Source organism: Sporothrix schenckii (genome assembly GCF_000961545.1).
Source record: "Sporothrix schenckii 1099-18 chromosome Unknown Cont38, whole genome shotgun sequence".
NCBI lineage: Eukaryota > Fungi > Ascomycota > Sordariomycetes > Ophiostomatales > Ophiostomataceae > Sporothrix > Sporothrix schenckii.
Genome location: NW_015971139.1, coordinates 194,515 through 209,721, shown reverse-complemented (window position 1 = coordinate 209,721; position 15,207 = coordinate 194,515). Strand labels below are relative to the sequence as shown.

Below are 15,207 nucleotides of genomic sequence, written 5' to 3'. Positions count from 1 at the left end.
TCTCTGCATCTATGCGTTTATGCGTCTTATGTTTGGATATGGCTCTGTTTTTCTGTTCCTTTTGTTAGCCAGTTTGCTCCTTTATCGCAAGTTTACCCACGAACCATGTATGATAACGAATATCACGACGAGTTAAATTTCAATTTCCAAAAGTTGAGTGTCCAAAATGCTATGCCCTCATGATGTTATACGCGCCAACGTCTCGTCGTCTAGAGCTTTGCCGCCTGTTGCACGTTGGGTCCGTTGGGTCCTCTCGGCCCATAAACAATAGCCGTGTCAATCGCCAGACGCTGCTCAACAGGATCCGATTCTGCCATCTTTGCCGCATCCGAATCTCTGCCCAAAAAACCCTTCGTCAATAAGTACCGCTGGCTCATCGCCGCAGCCGCTGTTGATCCGTCGCTGTGTGCGTCGGCCGATAGTAGGCCCGCAATCAAAATCTCGGCGGCGCTGAACAAAATCGACCGCGCGTCCGCCAGCAAGATGTCGGCCGAGGTCGTCTCAATACGCGTACGCAGGGCCGCCCACGCCGGGAGCAAGAGCGACGACGCGACCGTGTCGCCGACCACAGACGTCTTGACCAGCCACTCCAGCGCGTCCAGGCTCTCCTTGCCGGACTTGCGGTGCGTCAGTGTCCGCACCAAGTCCGTACTGAGCACGTCCGTTGTGCCTTCCCAGATGGCGTTGACGGTGCCGTCGCGGAACAGCCGTGCCATGTTGAGCGCCTCCGACTCCGTATTCATCAGGTAGCCGACGCCGCCCAGGGCTTCCATGCACACAGAATGCAGCAGCGGCACCGACTGCTTGCAGACGTACGCCTTGTGCAGCGAGCTGAGAGCGCGCAGCAGCGGTGACACGGTCGGGGCCGGGGGGTGCACGAGGTCGCTGCCTGCACCGCCAGCGCCGCCGTGCTTGCCGCTCTTGTTTGTGCTTGGTGTTTGGCGCTCGTCCAGGCCCATAATGTGCGCCGTGTAAAACGTCAGCAGCATGAGTCCATGGTAGTCAATCGTCAGGTTGGCCAGCGTGCGCATGTGCAGCGGGCTGCGGTACAGCAGCAGCCGCGACGCGCCGCCGGCAGCGCCGCTGATGGTCCGCTTCAGCGAGTACGCCTTGGCCACGCCCAAACCGCGGCCCGCCAGGCCCAGACACGCAATCGAGCAGTGCACGCGCGTAATGCCCAGCACCGTCGCAATCTCGCGGATGCCGTTACCCTCCTGGCCGATCATCCACGCACGCATGCCCTTCAACTCTAGCTCGGCCGTGGGCACGGGCCGTGTTCCCGACTTGTCCTTGAGACGCTGGATGCGCACGCCGTTGAGTTCTGTGTTGTTTTGCGTTTGTTTCCGGCGACTGCCCGTGGTGACCTGTGTGGCGGGCGCCGAGTCGGGACGCCGCCGCCGCATGGGCGCGTAAAACGCCGACAATCCTTTGCCTGGCTGTGTGCGCGCCAGCAGAATTGTCATGCCCGCATCTGTGGCCGACGAGAACCACTTGAACCCATCAATGGACCATGGTCCCAGCGGTAGCCCGTCCGCATCAACATCATCACCAGCGCCCTGACCATGGTGCTGTTGCTGTTGCCCAACAAACGTCGCTGTCGTCTCCGTCTGCGACACGTCCGACCCGCCCGGCCGCTCTGTCATCCACTGTCCACTCGTCCACGCCCGCTTTGGGTCGCGCGATGTCAGCCGGTCATAGGCACTCTGGAGTACCCTGCGCTGCGTCTCGGACATTTTGGTCTCCGACGACGCCGGTGTCTTGGCGTCCAGTGCCAGATGCCGCTGCAGCAGCCGTGTCGCGCCGTCCGTCATGGCTCCCGGGCACGTCGTGCTCGCGCCCGACGGCTCCCACAAGTGGCACCGTAGCATCTGCAGCACACGCGCATGCGCACCGTATGCCGCATGGTCTTGTGTATAGTTGTACGCCACAATGCCGCGCTCAATCCCAAACGCCTGCAAGCCGCGCCAGCCTTCACCCGTCACGAGTTCGCTCGTTGGCCGGCCCAAGGCATTGCGTCCGCCACCGCGCAGGTACGGCAGGTTGCGCTCAGCGTCGGTAATGAGGTCAAAGATGTGCGGCGCGAGGACATCGTCGGCGAGCTGAGCGATTTCAGGCTCGACTTCGTTGCGAATGTCGGCAGGGATCAGCACTGGGGCAGGTCAGCGGGCTCGTCTTGACACGAAAGCATCAAAAGTGAAGGAAAATAATAAACTAAAACAAAATAGACACATACGCTTCAGAACACGCTGTACACTGATGTCGTCGTAAAATTGATTTGGGAGCTCCGGAAGCTCCTGGAAGAAGCCCGTATTAGAGCTGGACGGTTCCATGGTGGGCGTTGTCCTCTGTCCCTGCAAAAGGCTGGTGACGAAATTGAACAGGTGCAAAGGTCAAAAAGTGTTCAAAAAGGAGACGGACAAATTTTGACGACAATCAGACAGTCGAGACTTCCTTGGATTGCTTTTTTGGGACTTGCTTCGTCTTCTGATACTCATGGCAGGCCCGCTTGCAGCGTATTGCTGTTTGCTCTTTCCCTGCTCCACGCCAGCCGAGGCACCACTGATCTCCGCCAAATGACAGGTGCGGAATTGATTCCTATATTGTTCCCCAGCCGGGGAAAGAGCAGGACAGGTTAGTGCATGCATGTGCCTGTGGGTGACGTCCTATAACAGTCGCCCCCACCTGACGGGAGCCTAGCCAACGCACGTGCTCACGCAACAGCTCCAAAGCACTTTACGCCAATCTGCGCCCCTCTTCCGCTGGCTCCAATTCTCGCGTCGCGTCTTCATCGCCATTGTCAATTCACACCCCCAGCACAAGGCATACGCAATGCCCACGTAACTACCATGGCAGCGCGCAGCGCGTCGGCGCGATACGAAGGGATCGTCATTGACGAAGAGTCCACGGCATCCGAGCTCGAAGTCGATTCTGACCTTGATCTGGAGCCGTTCGACACGCCGAGACCATCCAAAGGCGTCAAAAGACGACGATTGCATGTAGCCGACCATGTCGACGACGAAGAAGGAGAAGAGGGAGCTGAAGTGGGACCGGACGATCCGGATCGGGGCCCAGGGAAATGCCCTCGACCAGAAGATTTAAGTGTCAAGATCGAGTGGACCGACGAGTCCGACGGCGAATACGAGCGGCTCAAAAAACGCAAAAGGGGTGGAGGAGGCGGTCGAGGTAGAGGCCGGGGAAGAGGGCGCGGACGAGGCAGGTCAGCCGCGGCCGGGCGGAAGGACGTCAAGGGCAAAGGAAGGGCAGAATCGACAGCACGTGCAGACAATGACGAGTTCGTGAAGGGGGAGAACGAGGACGAGGAGGGCGTCGCCATTCCAGAATACATCCGCAAGCGCCGCCGTGATTTCGACAAAAAACGAGCGCTCCTGAAAGACGCCGGCCTTCGGCTCCCTCCCGATTACACGGAGATCTACTTTTCCGACGACGACAACGACCGGCGGCGTCATCGTGTTCGTCCAGATGGATCCGACCGCGCCAAGAGCAACGGTAGCCATTTGCCCCAGACATCGCTCCAAACTCGGCCCCAGTTCGACAGCAGTGTGCGGCCATCCCGCGAGCGGAAAGACATTGTGCTCGAGTTCTCGGCGGGTGTCATTCCGGCTTGCATGGCCCAGTACCTACGGGACTACCAGGTGGCCGGTGTGCAGTTCTTACACCAGCTGTTTGTCTACCAAAAGGGCGGCATTCTGGGCGACGACATGGGCCTCGGCAAGACCGTGCAGGTGGCTGCCTTTTTGACGGCTGCCTTTGGCAAGACGGGCGACGAGCGTGACGACAAGCGCATGCGCAAGATGCGGCGTGCAGGGCCTCCAGCCGGTGCCATCGGTGACGGTGACGGCGACGACCCCGACAGCCGTTGGTACCCGCGCGTGCTGGTCGTGTGCCCCGGCTCGCTCATTCAGAACTGGCGCAATGAGCTGCAGCGCTGGGGCTGGTGGCATGTTGACCTCTACCACGGTTCCGGGAAGGACGATGTGCTGCAGGCTGCCCGTGCCGGGCGTCTCGAGATCATGGTGACTACGTACACCACCTATAAAAACAACAAGGGCCGTATCAATTCGGTGTCCTGGGATGCCGTCGTCGCCGACGAGTGCCACATCCTCAAGGAGCGCAAGTCCGAGACGACCAGCGCCATGGACGAAGTCAACGCTCTGTGCCGCATTGGCTTGACAGGAACGGCCATCCAAAACAAGTACGAGGAGCTGTGGACCTTGCTCAACTGGACGAACCCGGGCCGCTTTGGCACGTTGCGCGAGTGGCAGCAGACGATCAGCAGGCCTCTGACCATTGGCCAGTCGCACGACGCCACTCTCTTCCAGCTAAGTCTGGCCCGAACAACGGCCAAAAAACTAGTCCAGAACCTGCTGCCCGAGTTCTTTCTGCGACGCATGAAGTCGCTCATCGCCCACCAGCTGCCGCGCAAGACCGACCGGGTCGTCTTTTGCCCACTGACCGACCGCCAGAGCCAGGCCTACAAGAACTTTGTTGACAGCGAGCAGGTCGAGTTCTTGCGCCGCGTGTCTTTTCCGTGCGATGAACATCCGCACCGAAAGCGTGGCTGGTGCTGCTACAAATATGTCTCCCCGGTACCTGGAATGAAGGTGAGCTGGTTCAGCCTCGTCTTTCCAACGATCCAGAACCTGCTCAAGCTTTCGAATCATCTGACGCTTCTCATCCCGTCAGCTGACGGCGTCGTGGGCACGGCAGAGGAAGATGAGCCGGATCCCGACGACGTTGACGACGAGGAGGAGGAAGAGGAGAATGAAGTCGAGCAGGGGAATGGCGAAGGCAGTTCACGGCGGCCTTCCTCGACCGCATCGGTTGCCGCCAAAATCAAAGCCGTCTCGGCCGCCAAAGCCGCCAACGACCGTTACAAACGCGCCATGGCCGTCCTCAAGACCTGCGTGCCGGACGACTGGGAGACGCTCTACCGCCAGCGTGACTCGCTCGTCAACTTGGCGAACCCCGACTTCTGCGGCAAGTGGAAGGTGCTGCGCAAGCTGTTGCGCTTTTGGCATGAGAACGGCGACAAGGTGCTCGTGTTCTCGCACAATGTCCGCCTCCTGCGCATCCTGCAGCACCTGTTCCACAACACGAGCTACAGCGTCAGCTACCTCGACGGCTCGCTCAGCTATGATGAGCGCCAGCGCGTCGTCGACGATTTCAATGCCGACCCGGCCCAGTTTGTCTTTCTCATCTCCACCAAGGCCGGCGGCGTCGGACTCAACATCACCTCGGCCAACAAGGTTGTCATCTTTGACCCGCACTGGAACCCGGCCTACGACCTGCAGGCCCAGGACCGCGCCTACCGTATCGGCCAGGTGCGCGATGTCGACGTGTTCCGCCTCGTGTCGGCCGGCACCATTGAAGAAATTGTCTACGCGCGCCAAATCTACAAGCAGCAGCAGGCCAACATTGGCTACAGCGCATCGTCCGAGCGGCGCTACTTCAAGGGCGTGCAGCAGGACCAGACGCGCCAGGGCGAGATCTTTGGCCTCAACAACCTATTTACGTTTTCTGCCGACCAGGTCGTGCTCCGCGACATTGTCAACAAGACCAACATTGCTGAGGCCAAAGTGGGTGTGCACCTGACGGCCATTGACATGCAGCAGGCGGCGGCCGACAAGGACAATGAAATGCTCGTCAAACTGGAGGGCGCCGCCAGCAATCACCAAATGGCCGCCATTATAAAGTCTGAGGGAGCCGACGACGACGATGACAAGAACGGCGCCGCAGACAAGAAACTCGACAGCCCGCCTGGCAAGCGAGATGCGATTCAGGCCATCCTCGCAAGCGCCGGCGTCGAGTACACACATAACAACTCGGAGGTGGTCGGCAGCAGTCGCGTCGAGGCCCAGCTGTCGCGTCGCGCCGAAATGGTCCTGGCAGAAGAAGGTGGTATGGACGGCGGCGGTGGCCGTGGCGACGATGACGAAGACGACGGTGATCTGGACGGCCACAACACCAGTCGCGTCAGTGTCACCAACCGAAGTGCCTACTACGGCCACGACCAGAGCGACAGCGGTAGTCATATTGACAGCCTGTCGGACAACGACAGCGTCGCAGCCTATGAGGCGAACGTCGGAGACATCAGTTCGACCATGGCCGACACTAGCACTGCTTTCCGCTCTGCCCGCGACGCCGATTTCTCAGGGTTCTATGCGTCCTTGCTTCTTGGCCAACGCCTGCAGTACAACCCGCCCGACGACGTCATGCGCCGCCAATTTTGCACCATGGCGCGCGAGGCCGGCTTTGCCACGGCCACGGACTTTGCCGTGGTCGTCGAAGGTTGGACGCCCGAGCAGCGGCGGCAGTGCCTCGAGAAGTTTTACCGGAAGCGCGAACTGCTGCTCCGCGAACAGATGGAGGCCTCGCGGGAGACAGAAAGCGAGGGTGAAGGAGACGAAGAAGGTGGCCTCACGGTAAGGGAGCAAATCAAAGTTGACGAAGAACGCGACGAGGATGAACCGAAAGAAGGCGAAGTGGCCTCCTTGGTCGTCATCAGCGAGGACGTTGTGGAGAGACGCGAGCGGATCATGAGAATGGACGACTCAGACGACAACAGCAAGGGCAAAGGGAAAGAGAAAAAGATAGACGGCAAGATCATCAAGGAAACCAAGAAGGTGGAAGATGATGCCGACAAGTTGAATGGCAAGAAAGAAGCCAACGAAACGAACCCATTACCACAAATCAAAAAGGATGACGATGGCGACGACAAGGGCCCGGTCAAGACAGAAGCCACCCTCCCCCGGATCAAGCGCGAACCGCACAACAAGACGGTCCTGTCGACACAGGCCACGACTACGCAGCCTACGCAAGATCAGGCAACTCCGCCAGTCACGTCTGTCGCGTCTGTGCGCATCAAACACGAGGACAGCACGGCACGGTGGGAATCGCCAGCCGACGAAGCCATGGCGGTGGACGATGCTGCCGGGAACTCACATGACGATAACGTTGTCGTTTTGCTCTCCAGCAGTCCAGTTGCTGGTCCCGCAGATAGGGAGCCGGAGCCTGCCTCAGTCGTCGAGGTGCCCGACCTGCGGACATCGGTGCCGCCCATCTCGCTTACACGCGCGATCCATGAAGATATCAGCGACTCGGACGACACGGATGAATTGTAATTTTGTGTATATATTTTGTATTTTTATGATGATATGATACCCTATTTAGAATTGACGCCAAGGAAACAAGTTTCCCATGCACATTTCAAATTATGACGTAACAATATATAATTTTTGAAAAGTAATGCTTACATTGTTGTGTGCTTGTATTGATGAATATGGGGCGTGATTGTAAAACATTGTTATTTCCATATAAAATAAACGTGTCAATATTTATGTCTTGTTATGTTTTCATCTTCAGATAAAAACCAAGACGAAAACTCGCACGGTAAATTGGAAAATTTTACGTCACAATATTGGCTCCTTTAGAGTTTCGATATTGACCGGAAGCCTGTGAGATAGATAGCACATAATCAATAGACGCTCGAACTGAAAAAACAAGCCATTCCCATAACATGCCCATCCTTGTCCTGGTAAGTATTGTTTTATGAACGGACTCTCACTCAAGATTTTGTCCGATATTGCAGCCACGCCGATACCTTTCTGTTGTTGATGTTGATAAAAAGAGACAAGAAAAACAATGAAAAACAATGGAAACAGAACACAGTCAAACTTGAAAAAATCAAATATGGCAGAACATGGCCACAAATACCCCCATATACCCTTTGAAAATACGAGACTCCACGGCGTCCCATATCTCCCTAAAATCGTACATGAACATTCCCCTTTACTGGGTTGCATGGCATTATGCGGCATCCACAGTACGGGCCTTCTTGGCCTCTTCGTCCGATCCGTCAGCCGGCTCCTCGGCCTTCCGCTTGCCATTAGTCGAGGAGGCATCCGCTGACAGGGCAGCAGGAGCAGGGACATCCTTAGCCTTCTTGCGGACCAGGCCCGTCAGGTCTGTGGCGGGCTTCTTGGCATCGCTGCCAACGGCACTGCCACTGCCACTGCCACTAGCACCGCCGAAGCCACCCGCAGCGCCGCCGCTGAGGGCGCCCAGCAGGCCGCCCAGGCCGGCACCCGCAGGGCCGTTGACAGCCGCGTTCAGATCAATGGGAGGTTTGCGCAGGTCGACAAGCTAAATTTCGTAGTCGAGCAAAAAGAGGTTAGCATTTGGTCAAAAGTATGGGGAGGAGCGTTTGAGACCGGTGTGATCATGGTACGGCTGTTGGCCTCGAAAGGGAACGAAAATAGAACCGATCCGCAAGGCCAGCAACGATATAGACGTGCAGGAAGATGGGCAACCGAATACACCTGGGGTCGACAATGAAAAAAGGGACGGAAAAGGGACGGATAAGGGACGGAAAGGGAACAAAAGCAAAGAAAATGCCGGTCCTACCCGTTGCTCCATGTCGGAAATGATATCTTTGACCTCGGTAATTTGCCGACGCGTTGAGTCGTTGTCTTCTGGCGAGTGCAGAGTGGCCAGTTCGACCTCCTTGCTCTGGAGCTTGAGCTTGGTGCTGGCAATGGCCGCCTCGAGCTCGCGGGCCGCCTCGTCGCGCAGCTCCTGGTCGACTTGCTGTGTCTGCTGCTGACCGCCGTCGGCAGCGGCGCCGTTGCCGTTGCCGTGTCCATTGTTGGAGTCCTCACTAGCGGTCGTGACAGACGCAAACTCAAGAGCCAGAGACAGCTTGAAATGGGCCTCGGCAATGATTTCAGAGTCTTCGGACAGGTACCGCTTCTTGTAGGCCAGAGACGCGCGGGAGTCTACAATGGCGTTGGGGTATCTGTTTTGGGAAGAAAGAAAATAAAAGGTGAGAAGGTGAGCTGCAAAAGAAGACAAAAAGAGTTGAGGCGTGTGGTGTAGATCTCTTTTTCAAACGACGGGTCTTCTTCGGTTCACCCTCCTCCTTTCGCTCTCACCCATTGATTTAGGCGAGAGTGAATTCCTTCCTTGCGCACAAAAGCAGAGTATCTTACCTCTCATTCTCGAGCGAGATCTCGGCCAGGAGATCGTGTGTGTCGGCGAGACGCTCCAGGACGTGGCGTAGGTCGCCGGACACGCCTGTCGCAATGGGAGACGCAGCCTCGTCGCCGTCGGCCTTGCTCTCTTCAACCTCCTTGCCCTTGCTAAGGCCTTCCGCTTCGGCTCCAGTGTCCGTGGCGCCTTCCTTGTCCTTCTTCTCCTCGAGCTGTCTTTCAAAGAGAACGCGCGACAGGTCGAGCACCTCAAAGGCCACGGCAAGGTCGTCTTCCTCTTCCTCGTCGCCCTCGCCGTCGTCGTCGCCGCCCGCGGCATCCTCACCCGCTTCGTCGTCCGACGCATCCCACTCCTCGTCGCCGGTAAATTGGAAGAGCGGCTTTTTGGCCTCGAGCGCCGCCGCCTCCTCCTTGGTCGCACCCGACGATGCGCTCGCCACGGGATCGCTGTCGCTGGCGCCACCGATGGCCTTGGCAATGATGCCGGAGCCGCCCGCGGCGGACTCCTTTTTGTCTTTTTGCGCCTTCGGGGCCTTCTTCGCATCCTCACTCGTCTCCGGCGCCTTGCCACCTAGCACGTCGCTCTTGCTCTGGCCGACCTTGAACAGGGCGCGGCCGTACAGGAACAGAATCTCGGCGTTTTCGGGGTCCATCTCGCCGTTGATCTCGGCCTGCATCTCGGCGGCGCGCGCATAGACCTCGGCGGCCTCTTCGTAGTTCTTCTGCTGGCTGTAGAGCATGGCGGCCTTGGCGCAGAGGTCGGCCAGCGAGACCTTGAGGCTGTAGCCGACCTGGTCGGCGGGGAGTTCGGACATGGCAGGCGTGACGGCACCCGAGCGAGGGCCGCCCGGGGTGCTGACACCAGAGCGAATGCCAGCCGGGACGGCAGACGCGACGACGACGGGGGGAGCAGTGGATTCAGCTTTTGCAGCCGCAGCCGGCTCAGCAGGAGGGGCGTTGTCGGCCATGGTCAATTTGTTGATGTGCGTGTTAAGTCAGGAACAGGGACAGGTACAGGTACAGGTACTTGTGCAGATATAAGTATGGTAACACCTGTCTGTTGGTTGGATAATCGATGGATGGACCGCGCAGACAAACGATCACAAACGAACAGGAGAGCGATGGCGGATGGAAGATGGTGAACAAAGGATGTAGAGACGATGCCGTCGCGAGAGAATTGGGGAAAGGAAATGCTGTCAAGGGAGCTTCCAAATTGTGGGGAGACCCTTTCTGCAGATGGGATGGGCAGGTCGACAACTGTTAATTACACAGGTGGAAGGCGCGGCCGTGCGATTCGGGTGACTAAAATGGCAAAGATGGCAAGAGGACAAAGTCACGAGTTGCGATCCTTCCGTATTTGTTCAATTGCAGGTTTTGCGATTCGTGACACTGTTTCCGTGTCTCTTGAGTTCAGTCGCTCTTTCCTGTCTCTCCACCTGAGCTACTCGTGACACGCGATGTGAGCGCAGGAGAAAGAGGAGAAACTGGTAGCTGTGCCCCGCTCTGGCGCACCTAACGTGTCTGATTGGCGGATGGTGACATGGTGTAGAGAGCTTTTCGGGCTGGCGTGACTGAGAGGCAGCTGGAACCGTCTGGGCGCGTTTTCAGTGCTTCTCTATGTATGACGATTGTTAGGGCAGTTTTTGGCCCTTTCCTGGTTTCTGTGGGGCACTTCAGTGGGCCCTTTCCATTGGGTGTGGAGAGGACCTGACTGGCCGAGGACCAAAGGCAGCTAAGCCGAGGGGCTCGAGGAAGGTGCGCTCGCCGCGCGTTTGCATTTGCATGAGGTCAAATGGAACTGAAGACGCACAATAATGATCTTTGGAAACTTGACATGGCATTGGAATAATGGACTATGTGTGCCGGGCAAGAAGGCGACGGCGAAAAAAATGACACAAGATATCAAACGTATGTAACTGGAACAAAAGAAAACGAAAATAAAAACAATGCGTCAATGTGCTTTTTCAGCTACTTTTTACACGAGTGCCAGAAGAGTCCAGTCTAAACCGGGACACAGAAGACCGAAAATGACAAAAGCGAGAGGACGGAGAGCACAACAGGTCACCACCTGTTTAATGGAACTGATCCTCGGTCACACCCTTGCCCATGGCAGCCGTGGAGCTGATGCCGCCGGTGACCATCTTCTGCAGCTCGTCCACGTAGGTGGCGCCCGACCACTTCTGGTGCTTGACGACATCGACGCCGCCGTCCATCTCGGGCTCCTGGACAAGCTCGCCGTAGGCGCGCATGCCGTTCTGGGCGTAGGCGCGGGCGAACTGGTTGCTGATGAGGGCGGTGGTGTGCAGGCCGGCCAGCGTGATGAACTGCCAGCAGTAGCCGAGCTGGGCCAGGCGGCGAATGTACGTCTCCTGCTCGGCGCGGGGCATGGCCGTCTTCCAGTTGAAGGAAGGGCTCAGGTTGTAGGCGAGCTTCTGGTGGGGGTAGACGGCGTGGACGCCCTCGGCGAAGTCGGTGGCCTGCTTGTAGTCGGGCAGCTTGCTCTCCATCCAGATGGCGTCGCAGTAGGGCGCGTAGGCGATGGCGCGGGCGATGCCGCACTCGCAGCCGCCCTTGAGGCGGTAGAAGCCCTCGCGCGTGCGGGGCGCGTCCCAGTCAAAGTGCAGCGCGTCGGCGGCGGCGGCGCCGAGGGCCTGGCGGGCCGCCGCGCGGGCCTCCGTCAGCGACTTACCCTTGGCGGCGGCCTTGTAGGCCGCGACGGCCGCCGCGCCCCGGCCGGCCTTGGCGAGGGCGTCGGCGACGAGGTCGTCGAAGCGCTGGAGGCGGGCGTCGGCTAGCCACTTGTCCTCAATGGCCTGCAGGGCGTCGCCGCTCTTGCCGGCGGCCTCGGCCTGAGTCATGAGGTCGTTGAGGGCGGGCAGGTTGGGGTTGGTGGCGCCCAGGATGTAGGCGTGGTCGCGCGGGTCAATGGTGGACGAGATGAGGGTGGCGGCCTCGGCGTCGGTGCGCGCAATGGCCACGAGGTCGACGCCCATAATGTCGGCCTGCGCGCGGATGGCCACGAGGCGGTTGATGTGCTCGCTGGTGGGCACCAGCACCTTGCCGGCCATGTGGCCGCACTTCTTGGTGCCGGGCGCCTGGTCCTCGATGTGGATGCCGGCGGCGCCCTTCTCGACAAACAGCTTGGTCAGTTTCATGACGGCCGTCAGGCCGCCGTGGCCCGTGTCGGCGTCGGCCACAATGGGGCGCAGGTAGTCGACGTGCGGCGCCTTGTTGCGCTGGTCCTTGGGCAGGCTCAGGCGCTCGTGGCGCTGTTTCCGGTCGTGGAACAGCTGGGCCGTGAAGAGGTGGCCGACCTTGTTGGGCACGGTCGTGTAGGGGTAGTCGGCCAGATCCGGGCCGGGCTCATCCGAGGACGAGGCGGTGGACGACGACTGCCAGCCGGAGACGTAGACCGTGTCGAGGTACTGGGCCATCTGGGTGACCATGGTGGGCTCGAGGCAGCCGTAGGTGTAGGAGGCGTCCTTCTCGGCGTAGCGCTTCTCAAGCAGGCCCCAGAGCTTCTTCGCCTGGGCGTTGCTGGGGTACTGGATGGGCAGAGTGCCGCGCTTCGAAACAATCTGCTCGGCGGTGAAGGGCCGCTTGGTGTGTCTCCAGCGCGGCTCGCTCCACCACTGCTTGACCTGGCGCACCTCGTCGGCGAAGCGCTGGTCCTCTGCGGCGGCGTCAATGGCCGGCGGCAGCATGTTGTTGGACGCCATTGCGTGTGTATGTGAGAGAGAGAGAAAGAGAGAGGGAGAGAGGAGAAATGAATTATGTGATCACCACTCGAGATGAATGATGACGATGAGGAGAGTGAGAATGAAGGAGGACACGGAGATGACCCAGAATGGAGGAGGACAAAACAATTGATCAGAGAATTGACCAGAAGACCAGAAGAGAAATGAAAAGAAAAAAGGCCAGACCTGTACTATATAAAATAGCTTCCGTTGTTGTCTCGTCCCTTTGCCCTTTGGTCCTGCAAGCTGGGTACGGCTGCTTTACGCTCCGTCACATGTTCGGCTACGAGGACGCCTGGGTACGTTATGACTCTTTAACGCCATCCAGACGCGGATGGCAGAAAGACAGTAAAGACGGTCTCCAAACGCCTCCACGCTTGCTCCACGCCGAGCTAGCTCTAAATCACACGCCCCCCCTAGCCGGCTCTGCGAAGGACATCCCAAAGGGAAGTATTTGGTCTCTGGTTTGTACCGTCTTTTTTCGTGTACCGTGTGCTCCGCACGGGTACTTTGGTCTGAAGCAGGGCCAATTCACTGGGATGGCACGCCCTTGTTGTCTTAAGCAGATGGCTCGTGGTAAGCAGTTTGCTTCCCGCAGATGCCCCCAGAATTCTCAAAACTCAATGGCCTCTCAGACGGGACTGCAGTTACTCTGCCACTCGTCTCTTTCTGATCTTTCTCGGTTCCCTTTCGCCTTTCTCATTTTTGTTTCTGCGTAAGTCTCCCTTTCATTCCTGAGAAAGCCGCTTGCCCGACCGGTTACTGGGTTGAAAAAGTGGAGAAGGGGGCGTCGAAAAGGAACAAGAAAGGCCATCTTCCATCACTACCTTTTCGTAGGGGTGTGGGCTTAAACAGCCGTCGATTGTCAAGTGGCAAAGAAATACAAAAGCGCAGCCGTAGAAGGACACTGAACTGAAAGGCCTTAGTGGTGCCCTCAGCTTACACCAGCCAATCAACTTACATAGCCCGCGGCTTCCTGGTGACGAAGCGGGCACTGTCGGCGTTGGGACAGGACGACTTGCTGAGTCCGCTGAGTCCACTGGACTCTAGGGACGTTACAGGGGGGAACAGGACCGCATACGCCCCTGCTCCACTTTCCTTCCACATTGCCGTAACGGACCCGATGTGCGAAAAAGGCCCCCGAGACTTCGCTTGGTGCATATTGTTTACTGCCGCCAAAGGAGAGGGACTTCTCACCTTCTGCGGTCATATCCTAGACTTGGGCATTGGACATATACACACTTTCTGGCGTCCTCTTGGGCCACTTTTCGGGTCAACGGTGGCTCTGCACACCTGCTTTTGCGGATCGGCCAATCACGGCAGCAGGCCACCCGGCTTTTGCCCGTGATTCTGGGCTTTGAAGTGCATCTGGCGTTTTGAAGCATGGATGCATTGTTTACCTTTGTCTTCTGCTCGTTTCTCCCTTGTCTCCCCGTTCCATACCTTAATTGTACAATCGTGCACATATTGCTGCGGGGGGACGGCAAAGATGGTCTGTAGCTGGAAGGCGTTTGAGAGTAAGAACTTGTTGTCTTGCGAAACAATAGTAATCAGATGGCGAATCTGGAAGACGGTGACCTAATCGAGAGATGAAGACGGCATGTTCTATATAGCAGACTCTTAACAAAACATGGCGTACGGCAAGTCGTGATGTTAAAACTTCCATTGCACCGGATTACCGCATATATGCATAAATTGGTAAAATCACGCTATGCAAATAACCAAATTTCCAATGGTACTGTCACGCACTACCATTCGTTTCCGGGGATTGACATGTCTTGCCTCCCACCAAAAAAAGCATGTGAAATGCCGTCATTCGCTCATTCCAAGGGCCAGTGCCAGCGTCTACTCAGTACGACGTACATTTGTTACCTGCATTGCTGCCATCCTAACTGCCTTCTCATTCTCCTCGCCCTTGGTCACACGTTCTCCCCGCTGACCTAGATTCCGAGCATCAAAAAGGCAGAGAACACGAAGAGAAACGAAAGTCAGCAGTTTATCCCCCCCAAAGTCGGAGTACGTAGGTGTCGGTTTTGACTAGCATGTCTCGGATTATGTTGGAGTATTGTTCCTAGGGATCTGGGGAGACGCCACTTTACTACTCCAGACTGGGGCCAATTCTCGGCTCAGCGAACCTCGGCTGTCTTGTTTTCGTCATTACTATTTGCGACTATCCGCTTTCGTGGCGTTCGATTGGTGCTAGTGGCACATCCCATTGAAGATTGGACAACGTCTGACACGATCACTTCATCCTGGGGCCAGGGTTCTAGCTGGCACGATCATATTCCTGTTTGGACGGCCTGCATTTTTTGGAGAATAAAATAGAAGAGAAAGCTCAAAAGTAAGAAGGAGGAGGGGGAGAGTAGGAGAGCTGAAAATATTGGTACATGCGACATTGGCCGCAATGCGCATCATGCGAGCGCTCACAGCTGTGGCTGCTTTCTCTCCGTCCTTTTCTTCTT

The 15,207-nt window shown here is 57.6% G+C and overlaps 4 protein-coding genes across 4 annotated transcripts; 1 reads left to right on the top strand and 3 right to left on the bottom strand.

Moving 5' to 3' along the window:
• Positions 1–209: 209 nt before the first annotated feature.
• SPSK_06037 (uncharacterized protein) lies at positions 210–2,330 on the bottom strand (the record flags this gene model as incomplete). Its single annotated transcript, XM_016732745.1, has 2 exons — positions 210–2,149; positions 2,234–2,330. 2 exons carry the CDS (start codon positions 2,328–2,330, stop codon positions 210–212), a joined length of 2,037 nt encoding a protein of 678 aa, XP_016591788.1.
• A 516-nt stretch (positions 2,331–2,846) lies between these two features.
• On the top strand, positions 2,847–7,142 carry SPSK_05829 (uncharacterized protein; the record flags this gene model as incomplete). Its single annotated transcript, XM_016732539.1, has 1 exon — positions 2,847–7,142. One exon carries the CDS (start codon positions 2,847–2,849, stop codon positions 7,140–7,142), a length of 4,296 nt encoding a protein of 1,431 aa, XP_016591787.1.
• A 685-nt stretch (positions 7,143–7,827) lies between these two features.
• Positions 7,828–9,976, bottom strand: SPSK_06032 (HAT1-interacting factor 1; the record flags this gene model as incomplete). Its single annotated transcript, XM_016732740.1, has 3 exons — positions 7,828–8,163; positions 8,425–8,815; positions 9,009–9,976. 3 exons carry the CDS (start codon positions 9,974–9,976, stop codon positions 7,828–7,830), a joined length of 1,695 nt encoding a protein of 564 aa, XP_016591786.1.
• Positions 9,977–11,080: 1,104 nt separating this feature from the next.
• On the bottom strand, positions 11,081–12,727 carry SPSK_06195 (isocitrate lyase; the record flags this gene model as incomplete). The annotated part of the gene is made up of 1 exon (XM_016732902.1): positions 11,081–12,727. One exon carries the CDS (start codon positions 12,725–12,727, stop codon positions 11,081–11,083), a length of 1,647 nt encoding a protein of 548 aa, XP_016591785.1.
• Positions 12,728–15,207: the final 2,480 nt, after the last annotated feature.